The sequence below is a fragment of the Hippocampus comes genome, unplaced genomic scaffold (genome assembly GCF_001891065.2).
Source record: "Hippocampus comes isolate QL1 unplaced genomic scaffold, H_comes_QL1_v1.1 scaffold151, whole genome shotgun sequence".
In the NCBI taxonomy this organism is placed as follows: Eukaryota; Metazoa; Chordata; class Actinopteri; order Syngnathiformes; family Syngnathidae; genus Hippocampus; species Hippocampus comes.
The window spans coordinates 1932694-1949732 of record NW_017805591.1 but is presented as its reverse complement, the minus strand read 5'-3'; the positions used below and the strand labels follow the sequence as shown (position 1 = coordinate 1949732).

Below are 17039 nucleotides of genomic sequence, written 5' to 3'. Positions count from 1 at the left end.
ACCCTGAACTGGTTGCCAGTCAACTGCAGAGAAACAGTCATTCGCTCACAATCAACCTGCCATGCATGTTTTTGGAATGTGGGAGGAAACCGGAGTCCCCGGAGAAAACCCACGCAGGCACGGGGAGAACATGCAAACTCCACACAGAATTCCCGAGCATGTAACTATGCTGCTCTCATATAATATAATAAAAGTTATTGTCCGGGGTTAAAAAGACATGAAGTAAAAAGTACCTTTTATTTTCTCCAACAGATAGCCAATTACAGTACCTACTATTCAGGCAATTCTCTCAGGTCTTTCCAGAATATCAGGTCTCACAGGACTGGTTCTGCGGTGTCCCCTAGTGGCCTCATTTTAGTGGCATAAACTTGCATAATTTTTTTCTACTTGTCTTTTTTGAGTCGTTGTGTTTTGAATTGCCGAAGCGGTTTTTTTTCTTTATTTCGTAGTTTTTAAGGTTTACTTCCACTTTGTTGAGGTGATTGCAGCATTTCTTTCATGTATTTTTCATCTATGTGTTTATGTTTTTTGTTTGCATCATCCCTGTTTGCAGTCCTTGACCATTTGTAGCATTGTAGCATTTTTTTTCTTGCAACGTTTTTGTTTTGCAGTTATTTGGTGTGGTTTTTGGTTCGCATCTGCGTGTTTTCTGTGTGTCTTTTTGTTGTTGTTGTTTCGCTTCGTTTTTTTTTTGTGTTTACGGCATTCCTGTGTTTGTAGCTTTCCGTGGTTTGCAGTACGTCTGGCCCTGTCGGCCACTGTAACCAACACACAGAAAACAACACAATTGTTTCATCACACTGGAAAAAAAAATCTTTTACAAGTGTGATACAATGGGAAATAATAATGCTGTATCTTCATTCAAAGCGGAATTGGTAAAACGTGTATTTTTTCAAAATAAATGCAAAAGCATTTCATACTGATGTTGCAGGATGCCCGGCTGCAATTTAGCATCATTACATTAAAAATTTATATTTTGAAACGACAGGATATGTTACGGTACAGCTACGTGTTGGTCACGTGTTAAGACGCCCCTGTAGTCCACCAATCGAGGCGAGGCAGACCCGCTGTTCATAAAAGGGATTTTCCCCCTTTTCAGCGCTGCGATTGCGCTGTCATTTCCAGTTCAGGGCTTTCTGGTCGTGTCAAGTGGACAGCATATCTATGGAGAACTACAACGAGGGTGCCCGGAACGACGAGTTTCCCGGGTACGGCAAGCCTTTCAAGTCGTTCGCCACCGATGCCATCCACGTCGGCCAAGAACCAGAGCAATGGAACTCCAGGGCCGTAGTTCCACCGATATCGCTCTCAACCACGTTTAAACAGAGCCAACCCGGAAAGCACTTCGTAAGTACCGTACAGCCATATTTATATTGTGTGAATGACTTGAAGTAATAAAGAAAGTGAAAGTCCTCATTCGAAATCCTTCTTTTCTAATCAGGCAAGCGTTGATTTGGGGCTCGGGGATTGCATCAGATTAATGAGGCTTCTTGGGTCCTTGATTCCATCTGAGTAACATAAAACTATGTGTCATATTTCAGACAGTTACGAAGAAGGTGACGTGTGCGCTGCTTTCGGCGTGCTTGAATGTTTACTGTAAAAATTGGCCGAAAGTAAAGAATAAAGAAATAAGAAAAAAGAGATTTTTTCTTCAGTGGATGCATCACTGAATAATTCCAATATGTCCATATCTCTTATATGAGGTGATGAAAATACACCAGTGCATACATCAGATTACACATTTTTCCAAATCACTTCTGCTGGTTTACTGACCTTTGACATTGTTTTGATGATTCTGGTGTGCATGACCCCACAAGCGTGCCCCTGTTTTACATCGGCCACACGTGCTATAGACAAAGTCGGAAAGCCCATTATACGGCTTGTGGGATGAAGGCTGACGTCTGTGGACTGTTGGGTGTATTCAAGTGTATTTATGTATTCATAAATTCAACTGCTCTATCTACTTTGCTTCTACACACATGGTGCTGTTCACAGGAACGTTAACATGTTGTTTCCAAGGCAAACAGTAACTCGGATGACGTGATTCACAGTTGTAATATGTACACGGACGGGTGCCTCACTTTGAGATAAGACCAATTTGCACAGACGTCAGAATGTGCTGCAGTCCAGTGGTTTTCAAGCTGGAGTCCTTGGAACCTCGAGGGTCCACAAAAATAATTCCAGTAAATTATTGTGTCCTGTCATTTAGCCATGAAATGCAGATTAATACGGAAAATAAAGCAAATACAGTACTCGCCTTAGCTTTGGGCCAATTAAAAGCTCAAATATGATTATAATAAGTCCTGATGAATAAATAATTTCAATAAATTTGGCTAAGATCATTTCTATTGACACTCGTGAATATTTAAATTGAAAATTCCCCAAAACAAGTTATCCCCATGACATTTAGGGTAGACTTGTTAGTTCTTGTATGTTTTATTGGCTTTAGGCTCATGGCGATGTTCTTGGAAAATGTGTAAATTTGGAATCACCTCTGAAGTCTGTCATGAACCGATGCTAACACCCTAGTAAAGTCATAATTACAGCAAATGTTCTTTTGGAAAAACACTTCAAAGCCATAAATATAAAACAGATGAAAAATGATATGAGCATGTTTTCTTGAGTTCTATTGATGTGTCAAAAGCGTCATAAGTCAAGGACCCTTTGTACTTCTATGATGAGAAATTATTTATCCTTTTTTTTTTTTTTTTAGCAGAATTTCACAACTTCCTTTGTAATCATTACATTTGGTTAGAAGCAATAAGAATGCATTGCATAATACATTAAAAAAAAGGCCCTCACTCTATCACTCCAACACATGTTGCTTTTGACTGGCAAACAATGAGATGGTTTTGTCCCACAAAGAATGTTGTGTCTGTTTTTTATTTAGAATAGGGGCCCAACTTTGTTTCTCCAAGGCACTTCTTTCGCCATTGAAGAAGAAAATGCTTTGCAACTGTATTTTGGAAAACTAAGGCAGGAAGTAATGTGGGTTCAGAGGTATTCAAATTGAAACTGAAGGGATGCATTGCTCTGAGGTCGTTTCACTTCACTGGTGCAGGAGGATCTGCTTTATTTGACTTTGTCGTTCCGTTGCATGCATTGTTTAGAGTTTTTGTAATGCATGGTCTTTTTTTTCTTTTTTTTTAAATACAGGGCTATGAATACAGCCGCAGTGGAAACCCTACAAGAGACTGTCTTGAGAAAGCCGTGGCAGCGCTGGATGGGGCAAAGCACTGTAAGTGCAACAATGTGTACACATGTAGACTGAAGTGGAACATCCAAGGATGACCATAGTCCATTCCAGTATGCTTTTTCATAGCTTGAGATATCCATCTGTCCATTTTATATAGTGGTTGTCATCCCTCTGGTCGCGGGATGAGCTTGAGCTCAGTGTTTGGCGAGAGGCGGGACAGGACACATAGTATACAGAGATACAATTTAGCCTTTGATTAACCTAACATGTCAAATATTATCTAAAATCTGTGAATTTGAACAAAAGCATTATTCAATAAACCATGTTCAATGTACAGAGTTTTTAATTATAATAATTATGTTTTGATTTATAAGAAATCAATTAGCCTATTATTAAGATAAATGGGGAAAAAAACATTTTAACAGACCAGTTTTAGGGAAAATCCATAAACCCCATTTGAATGAAGTTGGGACGCTATGTTGGGCGAGTGGTTAGCGCGTCGACCTCACAGTGCAGAGGTCGAGGGTTCGATCCTGGCTCCGGCCTTCCTGTGTGGAGTTTGCATGTTCCCCCCTTGCCTGCGTGGGTTTTCTCCAGGTACTCCCACATTTCAAAAACATCCATGGCAGGCTGATTGAACACTCTAAATTGTCCCTAGGTGTGAGTGTGAGTGCGGATGGTTGTTTGTCTCTGTGTGCCCTCTGATTGGCTGGCAACCGGTTCAGGGTGTCCCCCGCCTACTGCCTGAAGACAGCTGGGATGGGCTCCAGCACCCCCCGTGACCCTTGTGAGGATAAAGCAGATCGGAAAATGGATGGATGAATGAATGGATGGATGTAATGATTTACAAACTATGTTCAACCTTTGTTTAATTGAATGAAATCATGTTCAAACTGCTAAAACTATTTTGTTTTTCGTAAATAATTTATAATTTTTATGGCTGCAACACAACACAACAAAGAAGCTGGGACAGAGTCATATTTACCACTGCGATTGGATAGATGGATTCTTTTTTTTAATGTTCAACACAATCTCCCAACTTCATTGGAATAGGGTTTGTAAATTAACACGTCATGTGCAATGATGATTCAAAGTTTGTGTTTTTCTCTGCCTTTAGAAAAATATATTCCAAAGGTCTGATTCAACACAAAAATGTAGCACAGCAATGGCATTTCAATGCGAGGTGCCACACTGTATTTGTATAGATATTTATGACTTGATTGACGCTCTTTTTTGTTTGTTTTTTTGTTTTTTGTTTTTTTTATTTTGCTCTAGGCCTTGCCGTGTCTTCAGGGCTTGCTGCCACCCTGACCATCACTCATATGCTGAAGGCAGGGGATGGAATCATCTGCATGGATGATGTTTATGGAGGTGATTACTCACTTAATACACACACACTCATGAGTAGATTACATTTCACGAGGTGGTGACATTCTATTCTTTGCAACTTTACAAGGCACAAACCGCTACTTCCAAAAAGTGGCTACTGAATTCGAGCTGCAGATCACCTTAGTCGATTGTACCAAACCAGAGCTACTGAAGGCGGCTCTCAAGCCCAACACTAAAGTAAGTGCAGAATACTGTTTGTTTTGGTCACCTTCCAGCAAACATTTCACATCATGTTTACACAGCTATTTGATAGGGCCTTTTTTTCTTGCGCGGGTGTATAAGTGTGTCACATAACTGTTTGTTCATTGTCTCCGTCATCACTTACTCCTTTGCTGCACTATCAGAAGGCACCGTGTTTTTCAGCATCTGCCTGACTCAACTGGGGTGTTATGTTTTTGTTGCTGCTTGTGCAGATGGTGTGGATTGAGACGCCAACCAACCCCACTATGAAAGTTGTCGACATTCGTGCTTGTTCCGACTTGGTGCACGATCACAACAAAGACATCGTGGTTGTTGTCGATAACACGTTCATGTCTGCCTACTTCCAGGTGTGACATTGAAAAGCGCAGTTGACCAAATTCAAGTTTAAAGTCAGTGTGCAAAAATGTCTCGATGTTTTGTTCATATTTTCTTTGTGTCTTCTCTCAGCGTCCTTTGGCTTTAGGAGCAGATATTTGCATGTACTCAGCCACTAAATATATGAATGGTAGGTCAGGTTTATCCACTTCTATTTTATTCATAAAAGGGCTATTTGTCATTCTGGGCCTCTCTACATAAACATCAATTATGCTTATTTAGTTTTCAGCAGTTGGCTTTTGTTTGTTTGGGTTTTTTTTTTTTTTTTTTTACTTTTTGGAGAAGGATTAGGGTTTGACGCAACATGGATTAAAGTGTTTACGTTTTATATATATGCATTTGTCCAACGAAAAGAATGTATCTCAAAAATAGACAGACTGTTACCTGGCTTCAGGTAATCATGTGTCTGGCATGGTGAAGCAGCATGAGGCTCATTATCCACGGTTGGGAAGGGAAAGGAGTATCTTTTACAGTGACCACCGTACTTATAGTCATAGCATAAATGTCATTCACCCTGCATATATAACGTCAAATATTTGCTGACACGCATGGATGTCCTTTGGGTTGAGGCACATTCTGTCGTTTGTATAATCGGCAGGTCACAGTGACGTGGTTATGGGCCTTATGTCAGTCAACCGGGAGGATCTGTACGACCGACTAAAGTTTCTACAAAATGGTGAGTGAAAAGATCATGTTGCCACTGTGGCCAAGTGCTCAAAAACCCTGCCCAACTGGTGTGCTTTTGAGTGAGACACCGAAACGCCAGTCTGTGCTCCACTATGAGGGGTTAAATACAGAGGACACATTTTGTGTACACACATGAACAAAATTATTGGCACTCCTCTGTTAATGAACGAAAAACCCACAGCGGTGACAGAAATAACTTGAATCTGGCAAACATGAAAATGTAATGAAAATTAACCAATGAAAATTGGACATGGCTTTTGAATTGTGGTTCAATAGAATTATTTTTAAAAAATTATCCAACGAGCCTGGAAAAAATGATAGTACCTCTCCGAAAAGATCCAAAACAATTTGTCCAACCAAGGTGTGCCTTTTAAGTAACATCAAAGGTGTCTTTAAACTTGTACTCAGTCTGTTGGCCCATTTAAACGGTAACAAGTATTTTCTGTGCTGTTTGCTGACATGGTGTGTACCATACTAAGCATGGACCAGCGGAAGCGATGGATAGATTTGTCTCAAGAGATTCGGAGAAGGACATTGAAGACAAGCATGTTAAAGACAAAGGCTACATGACCATCTCCAAGCAGCTTCTCATGACTATAGTTACACATACTATTCAGAAATTTAAGATCAAGGAGGAAAATCGATGACCAATTGAAGAAAGGGATAATACGAATGGTAACCAAAGATCCTTGAGCAACTTCCAAAGAAATTAAAGGTGAACTCCAAGGTCAAGTTATATCAGTGTCAGAATGCAGCATCTGCTGTCGTATGAACTAAAGCGGACTTGGGAGACGGCCAAGGAGGACACCATTGTTGAAAATAAATCATAAAAAAGTGAGAATGGAATTTGCCAAACTGCTTGTTGACAAGCTGCAAAGCTTTTGGGAGAATGTGCTATGGACAAATGAGCCTAAAATAGAACTTTCTTGCAAGGCACATCAGCTCTACATTCACGGATGCAAAATTGAAGCACAGCAAGAAAAGAACAATGTCCCAACTGTGACACATGGAGGAAGTTCCTGTTGTGTGCTGGGAAAATCTCAATATATTTACAAAGTGTTTGATTTCCTCAAAAGGTTGTGCAATAACATATTAATTTGAAGGTACGGTAGTTTTTGTCCAGGACTGTTTAATTATTTTTTTTGTCATTCTCTTGAATCATAATTTAAAAGGAATATATGCTTCTCATTGGTTAATATTCATAATTAATTTCTGTGTGTGTATAATAAAAGTTCTGTCTTCTGTTTGTAAGTACAAATTATGATGAACCTAGCAAACATCAACTTGGATACCATGATCTTGTTAAACATTTGTGGAAAAACCTTTGAAAAGCTGTCCTCGTCTACAAAGGTCAAGGTCCAAAAGTTACGATATGTCAAGATGGTGCTTGTAAAAATCAAAGTCAGTTCATGCTTTACTGTTCTATTTGATGTACTGGAGGGGTTTGAATGTGGCTGGATGGCGAGAAGACAACAGGAAACATCTGTTGGGCCTCTAACACCAAACATGTTTGAATGATGGAGGCTTTTTTGTAAATGGGTTTGTAAAAGTGTTTCCCTTCATGTGTGTTTCTTCATTTTAGCTCTAGGCTGTGTGCCATCCCCTTTTGACTGCTACCTTGTCAACCGCGGGCTGAAGACTTTGCATCTGCGCATGGAGCGCCACTTTAAGAACGCCCTGGCCGCAGCCGAGTTTCTTGAGGGTGATTCTAGAGTGGAGCGCGTCATCTACCCAGGTCGAGTGTGGTAATCATGCAGCTGACTCCGTACAGTGCATGATGACATAAGCCGGCTTTTTGGCTCAATTGGTTGTACAGTGACCAGAGGGTGTTAGGGTTGAATCTTGGCACTACTTTCCACTGTAGGAGTGTCCTTTTGCAAGATACTGAACCTTAATTTGCTCCCAATGGGCCAGGCAGCACCTTGTATAGCAGTAGCCACCCATTCGGGTACAAATGTGTGCTTAAAGGCGTGATTGGGAGTCTTTGCTGTAGATAAAGTTCTGGAAGTGTACTTTTAAGTGGCCCCTAAGTGCATTAATAACATCCATCCATCCAACATTCAATATTCTATACAGCTTGTCTTCATTTGCGGGATTTGGACCCTATCCTAATTAACCTAACATGCATGTCAGGACCAAAAAAAAAAAAACTGAATCACAAGGAGAGAATGCAAACTAACTTGTATCCATAACACTGATTGTTTTAATGCCCACCTTAACACGTTTTCATCCACAAACACAACACCACTTCCACTATGCCCGTAATGTAAATATATTTTCTGTAATGAGCCTCTGCATTTATGAAACACATTAAATGAACTGACGAGCATTAATTGAAAGTGGAATTTAATGAAATCTTTTAATTCTTATGAAAAACTTATTGACCCTCCCTATCTTCACTTAATTGACTCATAGTAAGTTATGAAGCAGTAGTAAAATGTTGCATAGAATTTAAGAGGCTTGTTAAACTAATAAGCTGTCGACACAATTAAATGAGGTCCTTAATAGCCTGGGATGCCAAGATCCTCATAGCAAATGACAGTGCACCCACACACGTGGTAATGACACCGTTGTCGACTTTACTGACAGTTTCTCCCCCCTCTGTTGTAACAGGTCTGCCCTCTCACCCGCAGTATGACGTGGTGAAAAGGCAATGCACAGGATGTCCTGGAATGATCACCTTCTACATTAAAGGAGAACTCCACCACGCCAACACCTTCCTCACCAGTCTCAAAGTAATTAGCCACAACATTTTCCTTTAGCCATTCAGGACTGTCAAACGGTAGCTATACAAACATGGAAAGAGCTTATTAGTTATGTATGCGTGTTTCTCTTGCAGCCCTTTATGATGAACAATATTTGTAGAGTTATGTTGACTTCAAACCACTGATATTTATTCTTCATTTTTTATTTAGGGTCTTTAAAACTGATCAGCGGTGATGCATTTTGCAATGGCCATATACTACTATGATGCCACCCACTGACTTCTTTTCTTTTTTCTTCAGATGTTTGTAGTGGCCGAGAGTCTTGGTGGTTATGAAAGTTTAGCAGAACATCCGTAAGTATAATTACATATTATTGATTATTGTGAAAACAGTATTTGGTCAGGGCTCGGCTCTGGCATGTTTGCGTGTTCCTGTGCTTGCTAAATTACCGTACGTGGGTGTGAATGATTGTTTGTCTGTATGTGGCCTACAACTAGCTGGTAAACAGTCCAGGGTGTCCCCGGCTCTCTACTGCGAGTGCTGTAGAAAAGGGTGGAAGCATGAAGTGTTTGAAACGGCAGAGCTGTAATGTCAGGCAAAATGCCACAAGAGGGAAGCAGAGATCAAACTAAATATGGTTTGGTGCGCTAAGAGATTTTTTTCTACTTAATGCTTGAATTTTAAGTACATCAACTTAAGTGACTTAAATTGACGTTATTTATTTTGCTATTTTTCTTCCCTTTGCTGTGCCTGCCTTTTATTCCTAGTAATTACCAAATAATCGTTTTATATACTGTGTGTACAGTACCTATTTGATTGTATTGGTCCTGAATAGTTTTTGACCCTACGGGAAGTCGGATGAACCCTCTTTTGTTGGCCACACACACACACACACACACACACACAACATGCGTTGAAGCAAGTGACTCACCCCAAACTGCCACCATCTTTTTCCAACGCAGGGCAATTATGACTCATGCGTCGGTGCCTGAGAAGGAAAGGAGCATCTTGGGCATTAGTGACACTCTGATCAGGCTCTCTGTGGGACTGGAGGATAAGGCGGATATCATTGAAGATCTGAATCAAGCACTTGCAGCCGCTGCTCCGTCTGTAAGTTTCAAAATAGCAGGTAGATACCAGCTATTTCATAAAAGCCCAATCTTAAGATCCATACCCAAAACTGAAATGTGAGGAAAAAGTATTTCGGAATAATGAATGGTTTTACCATCAGATGCTTTTCCTTTCTTTCTTTTCTGATTTCGGCCCACTAATTTGTTTTTTACTTTTAAGGCTGTGTATGCCAGAGGATAAAATACTTTGCCCTCAGAAAGGTTCATTTTGGGTATAAATTGTGAATTAAATGGAATTGTAAAAGTCACATTGTCGAGGGCTGTGAGAATGTGTTGAGACACATTCTGCAAAGTTATGCGGTGTGTTTATATGTAGGCCACACAGTACTACTGCACCGTCTTACTGTCTGATGTACTGTTTTACTGCCATTTTTTTGTCCTGACAGCAAATTAGCGTGCAGCTGGTGCCGCAGTATACATCAACAGAATTGCTCACTTTTTTTTTTTTTTTGCAGTTATGTCACATTTGCATAATTATCTGTTAGCAGGCAGAATTTGTGTCCCCCATTAAAAAAAACGTGCATATATGCCAAGAGGGATTTACTGCCTCACACAGCAGAAAAAAAGGACTGGAAGATTTGACAGGAACAAAGTGGCTTGAAAAATAAATCATTACACATTTGACATTTTTTTTTATTACCGTGTCATGCCAGGAAGAAAAACAACAACAGCAGGAACAGAATCATATGTCAAAAACAGTTCTCCATGCTTTAGATAAAGTTGTTCAATGTCAGTAAACACACACTCTCTTGGGTCCCTATAAAGTGCACAATATAAAAGAAAATAAAATTCACTTCCACATCATTGCTGACACACATTTTACATAATCTCTTAACTGCGGGAATACTACTCAATTGACCAGTTTCAATGGCCAGAGAGAGAACACCAGACTTTTAATTTCTTGATAACTGAGATCAAACATATTGTTCAGGCGTAAACCTTTCCTTGATCTGCATGTAGGTTTTCAATTTGGCTTTTGACAAAACATCGAGAAAACAGGTTTGTAAGCTTGTTTTCAACAGAATCAATATTACAACACGTGATTCCTCATGCATTCTCTGGATAGATAGATAGAGAATGGTCGAAATTGAATTGTGGAAGCAAGCTTACCGTAGTTTCCGGACTATTAAGTCGCTCCTGAGTATAAGTCGCACCAGCCATAAAATGCATAATAAAGAACAAAAAAACATACATAAGTCGCACTGGAGTATAAGTCGCATTTTGGGGGGAAATTTATTTGATAAAATCCAACACCAAGAACATACATGCCATCTTGAAAGGCAATTTAAAATTAAAATAAAATAGAAAACAACACGCTGAATAAGTGTACAACATGCTAACCTTACATGACGCATAAACATCGAACTGAGAACGTGCCTGGTATGTTCAAGTAACATATTACGAGTTATTCAGATAACTATAGCATAAAGAACATGCTAACAAGTTCACCAAACCGTCAATGTCACTCCAAATCACTAAATCCAATGGAATCTTCATCCTCTGTGTCACTTTAAAACAACTCCACCAACTCCGGGAGGTAGAAGATGCAGCGCTTCCTCTTCTACTTCTTTTACGTCACACTCTTCGTAGTTTTATCAAAACAGGTCTACAGTGGCCTCTTGTGGTTAAATGTGAAAATAACGTGTAATGATAAAATAATGTGTTAATGATTTCACCCATAAATCGCTCCAGAGTATCAGTCGCCCCCCCAGCCAAACTATGAAAAGAACTGCGCCTTATAGTCCGGAAAATACGGTATTTCATTTTCATCTCAAGTCAAAGATCCAGCGGTCCAGTTGGGGCACAGCTTCAAAAAACACAGTCATGATTAATCAGTGTAAAAGGATCCTTGTGTTTTTATTCAAGCTTGTAACTAACCTCAAATTGCGCGCTTGCACTTTTGAAACCCCCTCCCCATCCCCACTCCCCCCAAAAGGCAAATGTTATCATAAAAACTGCACTTTAAAAGTGATAATTAGGCACAAAAACTCCACTGTTGAAATAACATCTGATTTAGCATTTTGCTTTTATTCACTTGATCTACTCAAGTCATCACCACGTTTTGTCAAATTGAAGACAAATGAAGGCTCGAGCAAAAACGTTATTGTTACTTTGCTGGATGCTCTGGTCTACCCCTGTAGCCATTTCCTGCCCCATGACCATTCGTCAGAAAGATGTCTTTTTGTGCACACTAGTCATAGTTTTCTCGAGTTTCTTTTTTTTTTTTTCAGTTACTACTCAGAAAAGCCCTCAGAAAACACTTTCTGACTTTGTATTCACAAAATCCATTTGTAGATTCAAAGTCCATTTGTAGTACTCTGTATGCCTTCGTGTTGTATTTTTGCTGCAGAAAGACATCAAAGTCTTAGCAAGGCCAGCAGATGGCCCCTCAACAAGCGTCTTCCCAGAATCCTCTTCTCAGGTTCTGTGCGCACTTTTTTCTCTCTCTCTCTCTCTCTCTCTCTCTCTCTCTATTCTCTTTTCTTCTACCTCAGCTCTCTCTCTCTATTGCTCTCTCACTCTCTCTCTCTCACTCACTGTGCAGTGTTGTGCACCATTGCTGTCTGCATCACATCTGAATTACAGTGGACCCTCAAAAGTTCCAACGCAATCAATTTCCGGACAAGCGTCATCTCTTACAGGAAACAATGTAGATTAAAAATAACCTATTCCAGGGTCAAATTGTCACCACCATTAATGATTAATTATTAACTGTACAGGTAGTATTGTAAATAATTTAAGTGTTCAAATAAGTTAACCATCCATTCATTAAAAAAAAGGCCAAAATGATAAAATAAAATTTAAACGTGCCCTTTGTTAGTCATTTTGGTGAGGTCTCATGAGTTTTGCTGAGATCTCACATGATTCCCTGAAAGATTTGATCAGGGTTTCAATATGGTATGACCTGATGGGGATTCCAATTTTGATGTTCCACTGTACTCTAAATAACCATCTTCAAGCCAAACCATCCATGTAGAGATAACGTCAGCCCCCCCCCCATTAATTGCACAATGTCTTGGATGTCATTTCGCACTTGATAATAGATTTTAGCACACGGCTTTAATTGTCCTTGAGTGAGCTGATTTTGGCTCTCTTATCACCGTTTCCCACTCACTGCCACGCTGCCAGGAAGTAAAGTAGATTTCCAGAAATTGCCCTGCTGACGCTCTCATGAAGCAGACTTCAATGTCCTACTCACTATTCAAATAATATATGCTGAGTCCTCCCCGAGCACATTTGTAGCAAATGGGAATTGGATTGGCACATGTCTGCGGTAGTGTGAGAATGCACCTGTGATGAGCGAGGCATTAAATTGAACCAGATGGTGGCGCCGACTGAAGTAGTCGAGCATCCTCGTTCTACTTTTGGGTCTCAAACTTGGCTGGTGGTTTCTGATTTGGGGCGGATGCCATCCATAATATAACTGAGCGGCTGTCACTCCGGGTTCCGTCGGCGTGTGCGTGCTCTGTCTGCTACTTTAACCGTCATGACAATGTAGATTTTCCATGATGTGTGCACATTGAAAGGGCTCATTCTCATTTTTTTTTTTTTTTTGCGTGTGTGTGCGTGCACGGAAAACACATCATCTTATTAGCAGCATCTTATTAAAATGTCTGCCTGTTGCTTTGTGGATAAATATTATTAATGAGTGTTGACTTCCATCCATCTCTATTGTCTTTTTTTTTTTTTCTAGAACCCAGAGAAGAACTAGTGTCTGCAGGGCTTGTTCCTCGGGATGAAAGGGCTTAAATGTAGGTAACTGACGCATACCACCACGCGGTTGCCTAGTTGAACGCACAAATAGAAAATGTCACTTATTATTCATAACAAGATACAATAAAAAAAAAACATTTTGTGATTTCTTTTTTTCTTTTGATGCAGCTTTTACGGGAACAGGGCGAGATTATTTATCTTAGTTTACTTGTTTTTTTTTGTTTTTTTTGTGTACTCGTTTTGAAATGCTTCAAGTGAGCTAAATGAGACAAAATCTTAGGCCATCAAGATTGAAAAGTTTGATGAACACAAGATTCTTCTAAGTGCATCAACCGATGTATGTCTCATTACATAACATACCAAAACATACATTTTCTTCCGCCACTCTGAATGTATCACTGACCGCGCTCGTGCTATAACGCCAACTCCGCTAAGAGAAGTGCAAATTTCCGTCTTTCCTGTCAATCATTTGATGACAGAATCTTACTTATTATAAAAACTCGCTCATACCAAGAACAACTTTCTGGATATTCATTTTGAAACGTGTGTGTGCAAGAATGACATGTTATTCTTCATTTGACTTGATTTGTCATGAATGTTAAATGCATTTTCTCCCATTTAATAAAAGATGTGCTTGTTAGATGAATAATGTTTTTATTTTAAAAAAAAAAATCACATTTTTGAAGCGATACAGTAATAATAATTTTTATTGTAATAATACTGTTGAACAAATGTCAACATTTACAATGTGGTCAAAACACACGACAGCAGATTCGTTACATTAGCTCTACATACACCCATGAAGGGAAATATTAGCACTGGCACGACAACGTGGGTGGAGTCCTGGCTCGTCCACCCGTATTCTAATTAACTTATTAAAGCAGGAAGTAATCTGCTACCATCGCAACAACAGCAGCAGCTCTTTGCCCGATGCCAAGCCACTGTACCATCAACATGAGGATAAAACTGTGATTTTTAATGCCCACTTACATTATACACACATATATGTATATATGTGTATGTGTTTTTTTTTTTTTTTGTTTTTTTTACTGTATACAAGTTATCTTCTTACTCTTAAGACAGATAATTGCCAGTAAGAGTCATTGAAGAGACGTAAATATATTTAAACCCGTTTTCCGGAACGTAACAATCTGTATGTGACTCACTTTCTAACAGGAATCGTCCAAGACAAACACCAGGAGGGTGAATGGGAGTTCAGCAATCCTTTTCATCTCCTTGTGCTTTAGCAATTTGAATTCACTCCAGCTCATCCTGTATTGACATTCACTTGACTAAGTTACTCACTGAGTAACAAACAGGTGGATTCGAGCAGATGTTGCGTGTTCTCCCTGTGCTCTCATTGGTTTTCTCAGCACACTCTGTAAAGGCTGAGCACAATCCCGGTAACTTTTTTACATGGATGATAATGAATACACATGGTGAAAATAAACATGATTATGACACAGTGTTACATGTTGACGTACATGTACTCTTCAGGTAATAAAACTATTTAAGTATACTCTAAAATGCTTCATTGTTCAATTGTATTTCCTGACGGATTTCGGGGTGGCTTCTGTCGCAGCCATTATATACATATTATATATTATTTGCAATCCTTGAAAGTTGTCAAAGTAGTGAATTTGCTAGCCAAGTCTGATATTTCTGTAAGACAACTTAGTTCGCTGATGTTGGTGGGCCACAAGCAGCCTGATTTAGTCGAGATAAAAGTAAGTAGTCATGTTGTGGCCATGTGGGATTTTTTGGGTGTTTGTTTAAAAGAGTGTGATTCATTGCATGCATTGTCACCGATTAAAGCAGCGAAATGTGGAGCCAAAGTCTAGACTCCAAGCAAGCGCTACTTCTTGTGAGTGCCAGCTGTTGCCTAACTGAGATGGACAAAGCAGCTTCATGTGCTCTCCATCACGCATAAAGTCAGAGATGACGCTTGGATCATCCACTCTGATTGGGATAGGAGGTTGCTGCAGCTTTGGAGGCAAGCAGATGAGCCAACTTGCTGACCAGCAGCTCAAAACCGGTTTAGCGACGGTGCATGAGTTGGGATGCCACAGTATATCAATAACCAAAAGTTACATCAAAATGACAATATAAAATAAAAAATAATAATAATAATAATAAGGGTGGCCCGGTGGTCGAGTGGTTAGCGCGTCAACCTCACAGTGCAGAGGTCTTGGCTCTAGCCTTCCTGCATGGAGTTTGCATGTTCTCCCCATGCCTGCCTGGGTTTTCTCCGGGTACTCCGGTTTCCTCCCACATTCCAAAACCATGCATGGCAGGCTGATTGAACACTCTAAATTGTCCCGAGGTGTGAGTGTGAGCGCGGATGGTTATTCGTCTGCGTGTGCCCTGTGATTGGCTGGCAACCAGTTCAGGGTGTCCCCCGCCTACTGCCCGAAGACAGCTGGGATAGGCTCCAGCACCCCCCGCGACCCTTGTGAGGATAAAGCGGATCGGAAAATGGATGTACGGTGGGATGGATGATCATAAAATTTACTTGTGAGGATAAAGCGGATCCGAAAATGGATGTACGGTGGGATGGATGATAATAAAATAAAAAAAATCCTAAAGCTTTTCATTGGCGTTTGATGATGTGCCATAGAAAGTACAGTAATCCCTCGTTTATCGCGGGGGTTACGTTCCAAAAAGAACCAGTGATAGGTGAAACCCGTGAAGGAGTGAGCTTTATTTTTTACAGTTGTTAGACAATAATGAACTATGTATACAATGAAACCAAAGACCAAAACCTGTTTTCAGGCCCAAGCACAAAAAACAAACATTTTCAACCATTAACTATGATAGTTTTTGGAAATACTGGACTGTAAAATAATATTGCTTGAGCGCGTCCTCAGGCGCCTTTGCCGGTGCAAAACGTTTCGTCGACATTGAGGGGTATGTATGTACAAAGACGAGGTGCGGAGACTGTTCACGTTGGTCAGTGCCTTAGCCAATCAGGATGCAGAACGCAATTCACTGTTTAAAAGCATTAAAAAAACTGCACTTAAAAAATCCGTGAAACAGCGAAGCCGCGGAAGGTGAACCGCGTTAAAGCGAGGGATCACTGTAACCTGTATTAGTCAGTAGCACCCAGATAAGTTGGCGTCCGTGGCGGCTGCTGTAAATATCCCCAGTCTACTGGTTGTCTTGGTGAATGTGATGCGTGACCGCTGAACTCATTGTGTCTTGTTCAAATGGCACTACAGTATTTGTCTTCAGTAGACACACCGAGAAGCAACAGTAAGATGCGTATGCACTGTGGTTTTTATTATCCAGGTAAAATTACAGCGAATACACAAAGCATTCATAAAAGTCCACTTTGTCGTCGTTTGCATGCCCACCTGGCTCCAAGACCACTTCAGATTTATATAACCATTTAACAGTTTAGTGCAGGCCTATGTTTGCTCAAACTGACACAAATATCCAATAATGAACAAGATAAATACAATGTACACCATACATTATCCCGAATGTTAATGTCGTATGTATCGTCCATGTCACATGATGAAACACTTTTTTTTGCCCGTAACCATACTACGCAACTCATGATGTTATTCTGTATTGAAATTAAAACAGCTATATTAGCATTATATCTCTGCCCAGGGGCATGAAGGAGAAATATCTCATCGG

At 40.0% G+C, this 17039-nt stretch overlaps 1 protein-coding gene across 17 annotated transcripts; it reads left to right on the top strand.

Annotated features, from left to right (window-relative positions):
- Positions 1-1074: 1074 nt before the first annotated feature.
- On the top strand, positions 1075-14924 carry cth (cystathionase (cystathionine gamma-lyase)). Of its 17 annotated transcripts, none has more exons than XM_019880268.1 (14): positions 1075-1347; positions 3157-3238; positions 4472-4567; positions 4653-4762; positions 4999-5133; positions 5234-5291; positions 5760-5837; positions 7431-7583; positions 8462-8583; positions 8854-8906; positions 9516-9682; positions 12034-12105; positions 13378-13439; positions 14574-14924. In XM_019880268.1, the coding sequence occupies exons 1-13, from the start codon at positions 1165-1167 to the stop codon at positions 13431-13433; spliced, it is 1365 nt and encodes a 454-aa protein (XP_019735827.1). In that variant the 5' UTR covers positions 1075-1164; the 3' UTR covers positions 13434-13439; positions 14574-14924. The 17 variants fall into 17 exon arrangements, with proteins under 17 accessions (XP_019735827.1, XP_019735829.1, XP_019735832.1 ...); XM_019880270.1 differs by lacking the exon at positions 14574-14924 and adding an exon at positions 13566-14043; XM_019880273.1 differs by having other exon boundaries at positions 1076-1347; positions 9516-9663; positions 13378-13435.
- The last annotated feature ends 2115 nt before the right edge of the window (positions 14925-17039 follow it).

What these genes read in the sequence shown, in the direction of transcription:
- cth (XM_019880268.1), top strand. Translation starts at nt 1,165, where the DNA reads ATGGAGAACTACAACGAGGGTGCCCGGAACGACGAGTTTCCCGGGTAC. An exon ending in GAAAGTTTAGCAGAACATCC is followed by an intron (nt 8,907 to 9,515) that starts GTAAGTATAATT and finishes TTTCCAACGCAG; the next exon opens with GGCAATTATGACTCATGCGT. An exon ending in TCCCAGAATCCTCTTCTCAG is followed by an intron (nt 12,106 to 13,377) that starts GTTCTGTGCGCA and finishes TTTTTTTTCTAG; the next exon opens with AACCCAGAGAAGAACTAGTG.